The following is a 16,860-nucleotide window of genomic DNA, read 5'->3' as shown; positions in this document are numbered from 1 at the left end:
CAATGTTCTTGTCTCATCATTATCAGGATCTAACAGTGTATATGCGATGCGATGCGACTTCTATTATCCCCTTATGACACTCGCGCTGTACCCTACCAATACATGCCTCGACGGTTTCCCTCTGCTCTGTATCGATACGCCTGAAGATCAGAAAGTCACGTGCACAGCGTTGATTACAGCATCGGACATAGAATATGTCTCCTAGCGGTTTGTAGCGAACTCAGTCCGGGCATCAGTCCAGTACAGATCCTTGCTATTAGTGACAATTTGGAGGGGTTCGTCGTATGGATGTATGTACCATGAGCATTGTGTACTAGCTATATGAAACCTGGAGGGGCCTTCGGTGCAGAATGTACGTGCCCAGATACTCTCCAGCCTTGCTTTGGTAAGAGCTTGATACGGACTTTGCGAAGACCTTTATCTGATCCTCCCCCAGATCTTGTGGAGGAGAGAACATCCTTCTGCATGTCTTGTGGCAGACCGTACATCAATGTCGGCATTGCAGAAGTCTTCCACATACCGATCTCGCCGTGATCAACGCTGGAAGTCTTCAGCATGGTGGCAACCAGAAAAATAATGCTTAAGAGCAACATGATCAAAGGAAAGATGAGCCATGGCCAATGAACTGCGACATACGTTTCTAACACCCGTGCATCCCCAATAACAAGTTCATTAGAATTCATGTCTGACCGCATTACGTTGGTGAGTGTCCGGGCCATTCTTTGCATGTGGAAGGTGACATTATTGGGGGCGAGCCAAGGGCTGAAGCGAACAAGACGGGAATAGACCCTGTCGATAGCGGCAGTCCTGATCTTCACAAAGGGTTGCGCTGTCGCGTTGGCGACTGTGATGAAGGAAGGGAAGATCTCATCGAAAATCATAGCTAGGTCCAGAATTGTGTCGTTCGAAACACCGAAAGGAATGGCGCTGTTGTCTTGAGATGGGGGATGTATGCTGATGTTTGATCGGAACTCGGTAAAGGTCGTCTGTTGCTCGTAGAAGTCCTCAGTCCACCATGGCCATTCCGCGCTGGTAGTATTCATAAAGGTATCAACCACTTGCTCCGTATAGTCTCCCGACGCATAAGACGAGCGAAGCGTTTCGACGCACCATGATAGCATACACTCTTGGGCGACTGGAGGTTTCTTCGCATAAACGCTGTCCGCAGTACCGTCAAAAGAACTGACTATCAGCGCGTCCAATATAGGGTACTGTATGTGTTTGAAGTTTATGGTCCCCCCATAGAGTGAATGCCTGGAAGGGTTCGTAACCAGCGGTAGTGTTCGCAAGAGGAGGGTCTCTCCATGCAACGAGTCGGTGCCATTCTCAGCGCGGAAGCCTGACATGAGGACGGGGTCTTCACCAGTGGCGTTTAGGAAGTAGCCGCAAGCAGTGCCTGTAGTACGTGTCATTAGCGGATGGCCTGAGATTGGTCTGAATCGGCTGCTGCACGCTGCCAGCCAAGACCCATGCGAGGGACTAGCCAGCGCTCGCCCGTTGGGCACGAACGTGCTTGAAGACCGAGAGGCATACTTACCTATTGGATAAGGTTCCTTTCTTTTAGGGCCAGTCGAATTCTTGATCCAATCCATTCCCATGTTGAGACAAGCGTACTCGAGCAGGTGCGATATGTCCTCACAAGCGCTACAAACCGCCAAAGTCTCGTAAGGCGGCCATTCGCAATTGCTCGTAGGGCATCCTAGTGGTATCTGGGCCTGGGTAGCGTTCCCAATCTTGAGAGGCGAAGTGCCGTTCTTGTCGTAAAAGAAGGGGGTCAACGCTGTTTTAAGATCGGTGTTCACTATCGATGATGGATTGTTGTTGTCGAAACTCGTGTCGTAGAGGAACTCCATAATAGGTTCATATCGGACGACACGTGGAATGTAGCTTTCGCCCTGCAGTTTCCAGCGCTCTGACAGATCTGTTACTTGCTGGAAGAAAGTGTCAATCGCAAGTAATAGAACTGTTATTAGGGCACCCAAAGCAGCAAGTGACTTGCCCTTAGTACGACACAAGAGCATGAATGACCCCCATGCGCCACGTGATGCTTTATCAAAGATCTCGAAGTCGAAAGGATCTCTGGAGTTCTTCCCGTGGAACCATGTCCACTTTAGCTGTCCGATGGCCTCCGATATGGGTAGGATGAGTGCTGCAGATGCGATCTTCGAAAGAACTGTGATGATGGTCAAGCCTGGAGGCCATTTGTCGAAGGATTGGTCATGTAGATAATATAGTAATCCAATAATCGCGCCTGCTTTCGTCGTTAGAAGACGTACGCACCAGGCCGTGATGACGGGAATCTCACCCATGCAGATAGCGCTTGTTCCCACACTAATAATCTCAAATAGCCAACGTTTGAATATGTTCTGTGACGCATTGTATTGCGCTAACTTCTGCTCGATCCGCCCTGGAAAATCGAGAGAGCCTTTCTCGCGAATGGATGCTCGGTAGGACGGTGGAGGTGGTATGCTGGGACCTTCATTTGGCGATGACGAGTATGAATGTTGCGATTCCACGAGTGTAAGGGGTAGCAGTCTTCCGTGTGGTTGTGTCATTATGCGCGTAGTCTGTTGATAGGATTGCGAGAACACCTGAGCGGTCAGGAGGTGACGCACTAAAAGCTGTGCTGAATTCCAACATTGTTAATCACCTGTAGTATGTCAGTTCGATCAATAATCGAGCGCTTAACCGCCGAACGTTCTGCCGCTCGCGTAGAAAGCGCAGCACAGTTCTAGGCTCAGTTTCTAGAGCAGTTGATGATCACCAGGTCTGCATGCAGGTGTGTTTAACGACTTGAGGTTGACGATGGGGAAGTCTCCTACACCGCTCGACATCATTGTTAGACCTGTCAGAGCGGGAGATTTAGCGCCCACAGCGGGTTTCGCGGCGATAAGGGATAATCAAACCGTGAGGCCTAGATCGTGGTAGCGCCGAGGTGTGGCATTCCCGCCGCTACTGCGTATTGAACCGTTAAGAGCCACATGGAGTGGCAAGTACAATGAGTAGTTAAGCGCTGGAGTTGAGCTGTCATTGTGGGTGAACGCTAGGCAGAGCGCAAGGCGGCCTGTTCCAGGCGAGGGGGTGGGGCCTGAATTTGGCGGGCGCGACCTTGGGAAGCGAACCCTGGAGCGAAGCTACCCCAAGGACCTTGTGAGCCTCAGATTCTATACTATCTCAGCCGTGCCTGTAACTAAAGCACACCTAGATTTTTTCAAAGTGATGGTTGTGTACCCATGACCTGATAATTCCAGAAAATTGCGCTCTTTACTTCATGCCTACTTAGGTAGTATGCCGGTCATGTTGTGCAGATGGGACGTGATTTTGGAATTGAAGCGAGGCAAAACTGCAGCTGGCAGAAATATCAGGGCTCCGAAGGGCTATTGCTACCGCATCTGTCCCGGTTCATCAAGAATCTGAACGAAAAAATCATCATCGGAGATGATTTGTCTTTGCAGGTGAAACCCATTCGCGGCACGTTGACCGAGTGCAGCTTTGCTGAGGAAGTGCATGCCCCGGTTGAGTTCTATAAGATGATAGAGAGATATCCCACGCAAACACAGATGAGTCTCATGACGTAGGAGAGGATACGGGCTTGTGCATGTCTCGACAGGGTGATGTTAAGCTCATGGGACCACGTAGTACTGCCGTTCGTACACGCAGTACTAGTTTACCGTCCAGGCCTACCCGGACATCCGCGATTGGTACTACCAACGGATACACAACGAAGCGATAAGTGTCTCGCGCTTGCTTACCGTCAACTCAAAAGACAATTTGGAACCGTACCTAGGTATCAAGCGACCGAACATCATGAACGCGGCATTGCTTGGCCATGATCGCATGTGGAAGCTGAAGTGGTCGCTGAGACGGCTGCGTACATCGAGGCTGTTAGAGAAACCTTGGTATCGGGATGCACGAAGGACGAAACCCCCTGCGTGGTTGATATCACATTGCATAAACTATGTGATTACATGCGCATGGTGGTTGAGAGAAGCTCGCCGAGCGTGTGTTGCATGGTATCCCTCGCAACACTGCAGCGGAAGTGAAGATGAAGATGCAGCCGCATCATGGGTGATCTCTGTAAGGCAGATGTTTGGGGCTTCGACATAACGTCAGTGTCGAAGTCTAGCGCTTAGTCGTTCCACGCGATTGGTCAACCATCACCGTACCTTAACTCATTGGCTGTCTCGATGTCGAATGCAGAGTCGTGTTGCTACGGAAGAATTTGTACAGATGAAAATCGTTCCATCACAAATTGGGCTTGGGAATTGTCGGGAGATCTAGCCAAAGTTGTCAACATTATCGAAACCCTGCTAATTGAACATGGCGCCTCAATCCATAGAAATATAGCAAATACGAGTTCATCTTGGCTGCCAGAGAGGATGATGAATCTACGACACACAAAGGAGATTTGAATTCGAACATATAACTTCATCTTGCGAACCGAACTCATCGATACTCTATCGATCTCGATGGAAGAGACTGACAAAAGCGTAGCGCTGGGTAGGTCACGTGTACGAACAATTTGCGACTAGGTCACGGGAGCGGTTGATTGGCGTAAGGTACCGATCGTGTAGGACCAATCGCTTCGACTCCAGGGGCAGGTTTCAAACGCCGCCAAGCCACATCACACCATGAAATCCCTTCGATTGGTTAGAATTCGTTCTTGCACTTGATGAGAATTGCAGGAAGTACGGGTGATGAATCGTACTTACAGGTGCTCGACTGTGTAGAGTCGCCTTGTAGAAAGCCCTGCTCTTTGAGCGCTTCGAATGTGATATCTCGGTGTGACGAAAACCGCAGAAACCTCCTGATCCATTGCGACGCATTCTCGGGCCACCACAAGCTCCCGGCCTGACGCCTTGCGCATCACTTGTCCTGGCCTTTGCGTTTCACCTTGCCGAATCTGTACTCCGACACTCATGCCTTCCCTGTTCTCTTCCAATGATTGCGCTACCTCCACCCATGACGATCAGAAAGCATGTCCGGTTCATGCAGCGTGCGTCGCGTCGGTGGCCTCCAAGGCGGTTATCAGCGTGAAATCTCAGCGGGCTGAAGCGCCGTGGAGGGATGGTGGAGATGAGCCTGTCGTGTGACGGACGATAGATGGATGTCGCTTTGGATCCAGGACGATGGATAAATGCATCGATGAGTCCCTAGTTTGAACTCATATCGATCGCAGAACAACCACAGGTGTACCATCAATCTTGAAGCTCACCCCTGCCTGACCAAGAGCACATAGAGTCAACCATCATACTTGCAACACTTCTTCTCTGGTATCGATCTCTTCGGTTGACACCATGCACGCCCGCAACATCCTCCTCTTTGCGTCCGTTCTCCTTCCAGTCATCGGCGCACCTGTGCCTACAAAAGAGGTAAGATCAACGTTGTCTTCTGACCAGGATATAGCTGACATGTTCAAGACCAACTCCATTCAGCAACGTAGTGCCAACGTCGTGAGCCAACTAAGCTCATATGTCTCCAAACGCGATCCGCTCATCGAGAGAATCCCAGAGAAAGCGCTGAGCGACATTGTTTTCGAGACCAAGCGTGATGCCGATGCAGAGGATACCCCAGCCGTTGGTGGAGATGATGACTTTGTTGAAGAAGAAGAAGAGGATGATGTAATCGATCTTGAAGTTGACTCAAGTGAGGTTGATCCAACAAAGAGAGGACTGCGTGGCAATAGTGGTGCGGGTGGTGGTAAGAGGAGTATTCGTGGCAACGATGGTCTCAGTGGTGATAAGAGAGATATTCCCGAAGCTATGGTAGCAGCTCGGGGTGTCCGCCCAGGCAACGGAAACAACCACAAGACGAGAGGTGTGCGTCCAGGTTCCGGCAACAACCCAAGGGGCGTGCGTCCAAAGAAGGGCAACAACCAAAGAGGCGTGCGTCCAGGCCGCGGTAACAATCCAAGGGGTGTGCGTCCAAAGAAGGGCAACAATCAACGAGGCGTGCGTCCAGGCGGCGGCAACAACCAAAGAGGCGTGCGTCCAGGCGGCGGCAATAACCCCAGGGGTGTAGTACGTCCAGACAGCGGCACCAAGGTCGGAGGCCGCCCAGGTGTCGTTAAAACGCCGAGAGGCGTTCGTCCGGGCAGTGGAAACAATCACAAGATGAGAGGTGTTCGTCCAGGTTCTGGCAACAATCCAAGGAGCTCGCTTGTTCAACGGGCACTGGAGGCATTGTTCTTGTAGGATCCGTTGAGAGTATTGGATTTTTTTAGGCGAAAGTATTAGTATTGGTTTAATCGGGACGAATGGACAGCAGGCTAGCTGAGTTTGTACAACGATGTATATTTCTTTTCTCGCAAGGTCTGCTGGGCAGCCTAGATCCAACCGGGAGGAGGTAGATTTGTCTTAGGTTTTGTTACAAATGGCGAGAACAAGTTTCCAGAGACTCTCCAGCCATGATTGGGTTGCAACTTTACTTTGAGTTCCTTCGCCTTGGCTCTTGGAGTTCCAGTACTACCAGATCTGGTGATCTTCTGCTGCATCTCATCTGGTAGGCCATAAAGTAGAGTCGCGTATGCTGACGTCTTCCACACCCCGACTCGATCCCGCTCGACGGCAGACTTAAGTACTGTAGCGGCCAGAAAAATGAAAGAGATGCAAAGAAGACCAAGTGGGAGAGTGAGCCATTCCCAACGAACCGACACGTAGTTCTCTTGGCTGTACGCTGCGCCGAAAACCATGTTACGGCTGGCGGACGACCTCATAACGTTGCTCATAGCTGTCGCGAGCCTCTCCATATGACGAGTCAGGTTGTTAGGAGCTTCCCATGGGTTAAAGAAAAGCTCCTGGCTAGTGGGCCCATCGTAATAATTCTTGTATCGTAGTCTTGGTCTTGCCGAGATGTTGGCGGCGGTGTAGTACGAAGGAAAGAAGTCATCGAAGAAGTTCATTGTGTTGGCTGCAGTGATGTTGTTGAGAGAATACGTTGTGTTCAACACTGTGGTGTTGGAGTGAGCCATCCTTGACGTTGGTGGTTCAATGGTGATATTCTGCGCATATAGCATGAATGTCCCAGTGTCTGCTTCGAAGGTTTCCCAAGGCCATGTTATGGGTCCGGGGGCGTTGTTGAGGTAGGTTGATGTGATGTTCTCGCTGTATCGACCCCAGTCGTACGAAGACTTGATGCTCTGCACACACCATGAGAGGATGCATTCGTGGATGATTGGAGTCTTATTTGCATAAACACTCTCGGGCCCACCTACAGCAGAGGCAATGAGCGCATCCAGAATTGGGTTGCGGATGTCCTTGAACACGATCGATCCGTCGCCGTAGAACGGCAGCTTGGTGTCGAAATCGGTAAGTGGCACTGCCCGCACGATGAGCGCCTCTCCGGGATCGCTAGAACTATCGTTCTGAACGCTGTATCCTGACAACAAGACGGGTGCTTCGCTTGTGGCATTGAGGAAGTATCCGCAGACCGTACCATTTGGGTACGGCATGTCGTCAAGAGGTCCTGTCCAGTTCACGCTCCAGTCAATAGTTGTGTCCATACAAACGTATGTCAGATCCAGCAAACTTGTAACATCTTCGCAACTACTGCAAACAGCCATAGTCTCATATTCAGGCCAGGTGCAGTTACTGGTTGGACAAGAGAGAGGTATGTCGGGCCTTGTGCCTAAAGTAGGCTGAGTCAGTATGTGTTGTACATGTGGTCTTGAATGGTCATCACTTGCCATTGCCAAAAGGGACAGGCTGAGTGCCGTTGTTATAAAAGAACTCCCGAGCTACAGCTGCCAGCGCTCTGTCTTCGGAAGTAATCTCGTCTCCACCCATATATGCCGGAATATAAGGCGGTTGGTAGTCTATAACCCTTGGAATTGTGCTTGATGTGCTTTGCAGTGCCCATCGATCTGGAAAGTCGACTACCTGTTGGAAGAAAGGATCGAGTGCTAAAGAACACAGCATAATCATAGCTCCAAGCGCTGCTAGTGCTCTGCCCTTAGTCCGAATGAGTAGAAGAAGAGAGCCCCATGGACCTCGTGAAGCATTATCGAAGATCTCAAAATCCCACATCTGCTTGGAGTGTTCGAGGAACCAACTCCATTTGAGTTGGCCAAGGGCTTCCGATACGGGGAGGATGAGAGCAGCACCCGCCATCTTTGAGAGTATGGAAATGTATGCGTTCAGTGTCAGCCCAGTCTTCTCGGCCAGGACCCACTTGGTCAGCGGTTCATCCTTGAGTCTGGCTAGTACCCCAATCACCGCAGCCATGCAAATCGCACTGAAGAGCCAGCTGAGTACTTCTAGCAACCACCTTTTCAAGATGTTACCAGATGCGCTGTATCTCCACAAGGTCTCCTCGATACGTTGTGCGATGTTGGCCTCAGGGTCGGACTTCTCGTTGATGGGTGGAGAGATCTCGATAGATGGGGGCTTAGGAGGGCCGTTGACGATACCGAGCCCCGGATGGTAGTAGCTGATCGGGGTCTTCTCGTTGATGGAAGGAATCTGTAGGGAATGAACGGTGTCAAGACGGACTCGAGGGCGTTGAGTCGGGAAGAACCGAAGGGTTGGTCGACGAGAGTCCTGCTGATACTGCACCTCTGGTGGTGGCTCTGGAATGGGCCAGATGACTGACCGGCAACTAGAAGTCTCGATAGTGGTTGTAGGGCTTGGCTCAACCGGGCTGATGGGTGGCGCGTTGATATGTGACGGGCTCAGGTGCGTCGGGCGTTGAGGAGGGATGATGTCCGGTGTGGTTGGGGTCGTAGGTGTTGTGCCATATGTCTTTGCTGTCATGCGTTCATCACCCGTATCCAGATAGATTGGAATGTCGGGAAAAGCAGGCGAACGCATAGGAGTGCGTGGAGAACGAGACATGTTGGGATAGTAACCTGATGTGGATATCGGGTAAGGCATTAAAAGAATACGTGAATACGAATTAGGGTACGTAGATAGTGGAGAAAGATGAAAAGATGTTGCTTCGTACAAGATAGTAGAGCAGTGCCAGACTGGAGAGAAGCAGTAGACTGATACCAGGTACTTACCATCGGTGTCCATCACCATACTATAACAACATGGAGCTGCAGTATAAGCCTCCACAAGCCATTTCCATGATTGGAGCCTGCTCGAAACATCAAACAGCACTGTTACTGCGGCGTACATGCAAACTATGCCTTCGTTCTGGAAACCGGTGCATTACCGAGCAAACGCACCATTCATGGCACGAGCTAGCCGCAAGGACCAGACGCAACCTCCAGAAAAGCATGCCAAGAAAGGCGGCTGAAGGCCGTTTCCACGACACCTGCGTGCGGCGCGGGCGTCGGGAGCTGTCAAGCCGGGTCACCGCTGAGGGCGTAGCCGTACAGAGCATGTGTATAACCGCTGGGATGGCCGCATGGCTAGGCTAGCGTATTCTCGTTGCCGCTGTAGTATTAAAACATATGCAGCTAGGCGTATTCTTAGCTTTTAGCCCCTCCATGAGGTCACGTTTCGATGATGATGCATCGATGAGGCACAGTCGTATAAGCGCTTCGAGCCTCATCGGACGCTGTAGCCAATGTAAAGAGTGCGAGGTTGGAGAAACATGTTGGTTTTGCTCAGCGAGCGAATGGCGATGCCACTTTCCAGCCTCGGTGGTATCGCGTGAACTTGCGCGACGTGAGTGGCCGTTGAGGTGGTGGGAATGACGGCCTCGGGATGTTTCGACGAACTTTTGGGGGTCCAGATAGCGGGGTCGCGCTATCGTTAAGCGCGGGCCCGATATCCCCACTTATTAATAGCCACCTATCAGCGCCGCGGAATATTTAGCCATGCGTCTATTTTCGAATATTCCACGTCGCGTCTATCGTGCATTTGGCATCTCGGTGCAAAGCAAACAACGCATGCATGCATGAAGCAAGCTTCACGTGACGATGTCTCCCAGTGTTGAGCAGGAGGGTGACAACTGCCTTCCTCTGGAGTAGCCAAAGCACATCAGGTGCGTTATGATGAACAGTCGTCTGACACCTCTTGACTAGCCCTACCTCTACATCCAACACTTCGCTTACTGACTTGATACTACGGTGGCTTGCGGCTGAACATGTCATTCGGTATTCCCTAGTACTGACACGTGTACTAACACCGGCGTACGCTAAAACCAGTCTGCTGGGTCGCGGCTATCAAGTCTGCACTGCGATCGTTGCGTACCCTCACTGGCCAAGCTTATGCCCATCTGTTGTTGTTTCAAAGCCGCCAGATTCCCATTCGTTCGGAAGATTCCCCACACGTCCCGATCAGTCGGAGATCAGTCTTCTGTAGCCGCTGTCGCTTGACCGGTGTCATGGTCGCATGGAAGAGCGGGCCATTGGTGCGTTGTGTCGTCGAAACAAACTTATGAATGGAAGTGGAGATCCGCACAATTTCCAGCCTCTTCAGGCGTTGTATGCAAGCTATGGTTTGATATGTTGCTGCGCCGCATGCTAGTCGCAACGCAGGAAAGGCAGATGGGCAACGGTGCGATGGTATTGAGCTGATGAGAGCCACGGATTCATCAGTATTACGCAACTTTGAAGTCTTCACTGCGAGCTGGTTGAGCGATGAGAGATCTCGCATGTGGAACAGGAAGACATGTTCATGATTCATTACCGGAAACGACCGCGAGCAAGACTGAGTTATGCTGGAACAGCTACAAGTTGTGCATCTTCATCCTCCACTATTTTCGTCCACGGCCGTTTCACACCCGCTCGAAGGAATGCGGCTCACTTCCAAGTGGCCTCAAAACCCGCCTTATGAGCGCCAAATGCAACGCCATCTGCAAGACCCGCCGACCTCAGTCCCAGCGACCACTTTACTTGCGACTTAGGCCTTCTTGTCTGGCGCCTCATGAAGCTCGATGGCGTTGCTATCCTGACCCATGACCTTGGCGGTGGTTGCAGCGAGCGCGTCGGCATCATCCTTCTCGCTTTCAAACAAGAAAGTAAGCTCTTCCAATGTCTTTCCGTATGTCTCAGGGAATAGGAAGTAGATGAACACAATTTCGCAACACAGCAAAGCGATGTATACGAAGAGAAACTTCCAGTCAAGGTCTTCCAGTCCGATGGGATTGGTGAAGGAGCCAAGCATGACGGAGCAGCGATTGAAGAGTTGGAACCACGAGAGACCCTTGGTTCGGACGTAGTATGGGAAGATTTCCACCATGTAGACGTAGGTGAGGGCGTTGTAGGCGATGTTGTACGCAGGCTTGTATAGGAAAATCATTACGAGAACAGCATAGCCGGTCTCTTTAGATCCAGTCTGGCGATTACGAGCCTGAGCAATGGTCCATGCGGTATACACGCACAACAAGCAACTTGCACACAGCAAGTACATTCTGCGACGTGGGTATCGAGGTGTGATGGTCGCCATGACAAGTGCCATAAGGAAGCCCCATGCTTCAGAGCCAACATTATAGCGCACCTGGGTGTGACTGTCCTCAATGCCGATCTTCTCCAGAATCGGCACAAGGTATTGGCTGATGAGGTTGTTGCCGCTGTACTGAACGAAGATACCAAGGCCGGCAGCGACAAGTGCACGGTGTCGCATGCCTTTGGACTGGAAGAGCTCGGCCCAACCACGTTGTCGTGATTCGTTCTCCAGCTCCAGAGCTTTCCTGATCTCAGCAATCTCAAGGTGCGGTAGCTCGGCCGAAGCATCGCCCTCCGCGTGGTACTTGATCAATATCTCAAGAGCTTCTTCGCTGCGATCTTTTGAGACCAGCCATCGAGGACTCTCTGGGACTGTGAAAGCAAAGATGATCTGTATAACAGAAGGGCCTGCTTGGAGAATGGAGGGGAGGCGCCAAGACCAGTCGTTTGGGATCAGTAGCGTACGCACGACTATATATGGGAGCCGAGATTAGCATGCGTTCATTCACATCTGGTGGACGGAAATTGCTCACCTATACCTGCTCCAAGCACGGAGCCTACTCCAAAGAAAGCGTTGAAGAGACTACCCAGGAATTGTCGTTCTTTGGGATGGCCTAGTTCGCCGAGAAGGGCGGCGCCGGAAATGATGGCGTAGACAATACCGTGGCCCAAGAATATTCGACTGAAGATGAACATGGCGACTGTACTCATGTCAACCAAGAAGTTCTCTGAGGGCTGTGAGGGTGCTCAAGGTACTCACGGTTCTGCGACAAGCCCTGCATAACTGCTCCGATTATCATAATCGTGGATCCTAGAACGATACTCTTTCGCCTTCCCAGATGATCGGAGACGATTGAAACGAACGGGATACTCGAGATAGCTCCGAGGTTGTAGCAGGCCACAAGCAATCCGAGTTGTCCTCCTTTTGGGTGGTTGAAGTATTCCTGCCAGTAGTGGAGAGCTTGCACTGATAAAGAAACAACGAATCAGTGTCTTGTCTCCACGTAGTGCGGTGGTAGATTTGACTTACTTCCGTTCATCATCGAGCTATCAAACCCAGAGGTAGACTCAATGAAGAAGCAGAAAGGTACCAACAAGAGGTAGAGACGTCGGAGGTTTGGCTTGTTCCACCATCGTACTGTATCGGCGGCGACGAGGCGCTCGATGATACCGTCGCCAGGGCCTGCAACTGCTGGTGCCATGATCTTTCCGTTCGAGATAGTTGCTCAGTGTCGAGACAGAACGGCACAGTCTCAACTTACATACTCGAGGCCAAGCACTTCGCCGGTTCAAGAAACCGTCGAACCGACTAAGGGATGCTGGATCTGCCTCGCTTTCGTCTTGGCTTTGCGGGGTTTATGCCCGGTGGTACGGTTGACGCATCCTTCAACATGAAGCATGACCGTTGATCATAGACGTACGAAGCTTTGGCTGGAGATGATTCAGCAGTCACCAAATCTCGACGCTTCGTGATTGGAAATTTGAGGATTATCCTCACTACCGTGCGGATAAATCCCGTGTCATGTTAGTCTGCCTTACTCAACACTGTCAGCTTCAACATTAAAATCGTGTACTCAGGTCCGTGAATGTGTATGCAGGGCTGGACTCAAATGACCCGATGCCCGACATGGACCTCAGCACTAGCCATGTATGGCGCGGTCCGTGATACAACAGGTAAGGTTGAATGCGGGGGAAATTCCCCTGCCCCTCCACAAGTTCTCTCGCACAGTATCGCCAACTTCTCGACTGATCTGGGCGACAAAGTGCGAAAGAGGCTGGATCGGCGGGCCAAAAATCCGGGCATTCTTCAGGTGGAAGACATTGTATGGTAGTGCCGCAACCGGCAATCGATTACCAGGTGGGTCTCAGCAGGAGCTTACACCAATCCACGATGCGCATTCTACTCAGCAGCATTGCTCTTCCATAATGTATGTCGTTTCAAGCTCTGAAGTAGACGCTGTCGCGTCGGAGAGATGACGTGAAGGCTTGACGCGCCCAAGTTTAGGGGCAGGCGCCCCTCGCGGCGAGCACAGATCACCAAGCCACACCTTCCGAATAGCTCCAGCCTCCGCAAGCTCCACCACCTGCCATCGTTATCCAACTATGACTGAAGCGGTGCGCAAGCTCATCCAGCACTGTACTACATACACTGATATCGTGATTTGGAGGTCCAGCTAAATGCTATTGCATGCGAGAATTGCAGATCGAAGAAGTGCAAGTGCGATCGGAAGATGTTGGTAACCTACATGCCAGCTGCAGAACCTCAGCTAACTAATATAGCCCGTCATGCTCGCAATGTCAAACATCTTCGCTGCCATGTCACTATCAAGAGGGCGGTAAGCGTGGCCTCCCAGCCGCATACATCACTGCCCTCGAGAGACGGCTTGCAGACACCGAGGCTGCACTCTCTGCAACACTCACTGTTGTGCAAAACCAAGACGTAGTACGGCTGAACAATGTTCTACTTTCAGATGCGTCCTCACAAGCACCAAAGCGACAACTTTCGAAAGCCGAAAAGCTTGAAGAATGGAAGCGTCTGCCTTTACAGACGACCGAGCAGTTAACGGCTTGGCTACAAGCACAGTGCCGCGACATCGCAGCCCCGGAAGTACCTCCATCAAGGCAAAGCGAGTCCGCCCCTGTTTGTGACCGAGCGCGCAAGACGTCTAGGGCAGGGGAAGGTCGACCGAATAGCTGTGCGCACGCTTCTCAGCAGATACCCGGCGATACATCCCCACCAGTGTCAGTCTTGCAACAATTGAAAGACTGCGACATGCCCATAGCACCGAACATGCAGCGAGCCTCTACCGATCCTTCAAGATGGCGAGAAAACTACTTCTAGAGATCGAGAGGAGTGTGTCTGGCAGATGCGCCTGCGATGCCACTCAGGCTGAGTCAGGTCGGCGGTTCGTTCTCCGCCACACGAGTCAACCACCAAAGATGCCGATTAACGGTAGCCGCTGGCAGCTTCGCTTCCTGCCTTCTGCGCGCGCGAGCTTTAATGAACGTTGTCGCGAGATGATCATATACCACGTCGTCGATACTGGACATATAACACGGTTGCAATATTCGGAATCGCGCTACGGTAATACGTTCTAAAGTCTTGAACACACAAACAAATACTCACAAAAAAGCAGGCTCTTGTCACGCTATCGGCACTCCTCTACTCGGCTTTAAGAACACTATCAAGCACTCCGCATCTCTTCACCCAACTCCTTGCACGCTTGCCGTAGATATACATTGGGATCGTGCAAAGCGTAACAGCGACAGTGGTGCCACCAATGACATAAAACGCATCCCTCACACCCTGTACCGCGATCCAGTCATTGGCGTAGAATGTCAGGCCGAATGCGAAAAGGTTCTTGACGAAGTTCATGATGGCGAAAGCTTCGGCGGCCTGCTCGCGATGGCAGTCGGAGACGTAGGTGACGACGGCGGTAGTTCCCAGCTGAACACCCAGGTTGATCAGACCCATGCAGACGATGACTGGGATAGGCCACGGATCGCGATTGTGGAGTGATTGGCCCCAAGCAAAGAAACCAGTTGCGGTGAAGGTCAGGTAGGTTATCATCACAGGGAGACGGAACTCGGGTTCTAAAACATTATCAGTTGTATGAAATCAGAAATTGGATCGTCCGCACTCACCGAAAGTACCCTTGTTGCGTGTCGACATGTACTTAGCCACACCATCGATGATCGGACCTGCTACCAGCGTGGCCAATAGCGACGCTACAAACGACGACAGGTTGGTTGCGCCAACCGCGCTCACGGAGAAGCTGTATGGCGGAGCAGAGAAGATTTGCGACAACGTGATGGAGATCAAGACAAGCCAGGACACACAGATGGTGAAGAGCAAGGTCGCCCACATGACTACCGGGCTCATGATCACCACAAAGGGGCGTAGGAATGTGCGCCAGAAGGAAACATGGTCCCAATAACCAGACCACGGCATGAGAGTCTTGACGTAGGGGTATGCGGCCTCGGAAGAGACAGACGATTGGACCGCATAATCTTCGACGCGCTCGGCCGACTTCTCTTTCTCAACAGCGTCGCTTTCTACGTTCTTAGCGCTCGTATCGATGTTGATGACGTCGCGGCGGTGGTAGGCGGATTCGGGCATGAAGAAGATGATGAGCATGAGCATGATGACAAAAGCACCACCCATTGCGTGCAATGCGATGCGGTGAGAGCCATATTGAATGACGGATCCAGCGATCGGACTCGCTAGGTTGATACCACCGAGGACACCAAGGTTGAAGATGGCCATTCGAAAGCCGCGCTCGTGGACGTGCCAGATGTCTCCGACGGATGCTGGGATGAGTGCTTCGAACGGCGCCATGCACAGTCCTTGGACCGCTCTGGCTGCGGCCAGAGAGGGAAAGCTGGTAGCTTCCGCAGCCCAGAAACAGGACACTGCCAGGCCAACCGTGGTTGCGAGGTAGATTGGTCGTCTCCCAATCTTGACGGCGAGGGTGTTGCAGATGAGACTACCGACCGCGATGGCGACGATACAGGATCCATTGCAACCCAGAGTGAACCTCTGTAGTGGGACGTTGAATTGTTCTGCCAGTGGTACGAAGGCCGGAGTGAGCAGCGGACCGACAGCTACAAAATATGCGATTAGCTCAGTATCTGGTGTCAAGATGTCGCAAACCTACCTCCTACAGCGCCGCATCCGTATGCGATGACGACGGTGAACATCTCCTTTTTCCATCTTGGCCAATTGTAGGGGTCGTTCGGCGAATCAGAAGGCTGCGGTACAAGCACAATCTGCCCAGTAGAATCATGCTTCAGCAGCCCGCGATCAACATCGTTCGAGATCTCAAGATCAATGCGACCAAGCTCGCTTAACGGCGCTGTCCCAGGGACATGTTCGAGCTTGTAGTCTTGGAGTATACCCAAAGGCATGGTAACTCTATGTCCGCGGTGTGATTGGAACGGTAGCGCGAGGGAGCACGTGGAAGGGCAAACGATATGCAAAGAAACAATCTAGATCACACAGCAGATAGATGGAAGAAGCGTGGAAGCAATCCTAAATTGTCGAAGATGCGACGGACACTATAATGTGGTGGTGGTGGGGGATGCCTTAATTCCCACGGCAGTTGAGCTTGGGCGACTTGCACACAAGGATTGATGATTCGTGGTGTGCGGGGAAGGATGGGTAGGATGCGGGGGCTAGCTCCGGGTTGGTCGCTCAGGTATCCACTGCTTCATGTTGCAGACGGCTAGTGTTGCCAGCATGGCTCGGGTTGATGCGACCGATAGAGACGCTGTCAATCGTCGCCTCTTTTGGATGTACTACCGCATAGGGGAAACATGAGATCGGCAGAGGCTCTGCGTTTAAGTTCACATAAGGTCCCAACAATGTCTTCGTGGCAGTGGTGGCTTCATGAAAGGTAACGTAGCCACGATCGACACATGCGGTTGTGGAATGGTGTTGTTGATCTCTGAACTTAACAATATGGCGTTTCAAGCTATAGCAATAGCTGGCACATGGCGTTGTCGGCCTGAAAGAGAACTGCATC

At 51.7% G+C, this 16,860-nt stretch overlaps 5 protein-coding genes across 5 annotated transcripts; 1 reads left to right on the top strand and 4 right to left on the bottom strand.

Annotated features, from left to right (window-relative positions):
• BKA58DRAFT_366017 (uncharacterized protein) lies at positions 1 to 2,976 on the bottom strand. The gene is made up of 3 exons (XM_046168881.1): positions 2,306 to 2,976; positions 1,538 to 2,251; positions 1 to 1,396 (listed from the first exon to the last, which is right to left on the bottom strand). The coding sequence occupies exons 1-3, from the start codon at positions 2,553 to 2,555 to the stop codon at positions 318 to 320; spliced, it is 2,043 nt and encodes a 680-aa protein (XP_046022773.1). The 5' UTR covers positions 2,556 to 2,976; the 3' UTR covers positions 1 to 317.
• A 2,321-nt stretch (positions 2,977 to 5,297) lies between these two features.
• BKA58DRAFT_404381 (uncharacterized protein) lies at positions 5,298 to 6,021 on the top strand (the record flags this gene model as incomplete). The annotated part of the gene is made up of 3 exons (XM_046171837.1): positions 5,298 to 5,372; positions 5,421 to 5,918; positions 5,962 to 6,021. 3 exons carry the CDS (start codon positions 5,298 to 5,300, stop codon positions 6,019 to 6,021), a joined length of 633 nt encoding a protein of 210 aa, XP_046022772.1.
• A 304-nt stretch (positions 6,022 to 6,325) lies between these two features.
• Positions 6,326 to 8,831, bottom strand: BKA58DRAFT_413483 (uncharacterized protein; the record flags this gene model as incomplete). The annotated part of the gene is made up of 2 exons (XM_046172423.1): positions 6,326 to 7,626; positions 7,685 to 8,831. The coding sequence occupies 2 exons, from the start codon at positions 8,829 to 8,831 to the stop codon at positions 6,326 to 6,328; spliced, it is 2,448 nt and encodes an 815-aa protein (XP_046022771.1).
• A 1,851-nt stretch (positions 8,832 to 10,682) lies between these two features.
• Positions 10,683 to 12,537, bottom strand: BKA58DRAFT_461849 (general substrate transporter; the record flags this gene model as incomplete). The annotated part of the gene is made up of 4 exons (XM_046174823.1): positions 10,683 to 11,806; positions 11,869 to 12,036; positions 12,096 to 12,302; positions 12,366 to 12,537. The coding sequence occupies 4 exons, from the start codon at positions 12,535 to 12,537 to the stop codon at positions 10,791 to 10,793; spliced, it is 1,563 nt and encodes a 520-aa protein (XP_046022770.1). The 3' UTR covers positions 10,683 to 10,790.
• A 1,861-nt stretch (positions 12,538 to 14,398) lies between these two features.
• On the bottom strand, positions 14,399 to 16,243 carry BKA58DRAFT_471770 (major facilitator superfamily domain-containing protein; the record flags this gene model as incomplete). Its single annotated transcript, XM_046175245.1, has 3 exons — positions 14,399 to 14,929; positions 14,981 to 15,940; positions 15,994 to 16,243. The coding sequence occupies 3 exons, from the start codon at positions 16,241 to 16,243 to the stop codon at positions 14,499 to 14,501; spliced, it is 1,641 nt and encodes a 546-aa protein (XP_046022769.1). The 3' UTR covers positions 14,399 to 14,498.
• Positions 16,244 to 16,860: the final 617 nt, after the last annotated feature.

Source organism: Alternaria rosae (assembly GCF_020736505.1).
Source record: "Alternaria rosae strain MPI-PUGE-AT-0040 chromosome Unknown BKA58scaffold_8, whole genome shotgun sequence".
Taxonomy (NCBI): Eukaryota; Fungi; Ascomycota; class Dothideomycetes; order Pleosporales; family Pleosporaceae; genus Alternaria; species Alternaria rosae.
This window is presented reverse-complemented; position numbering and strand designations above follow the sequence as displayed.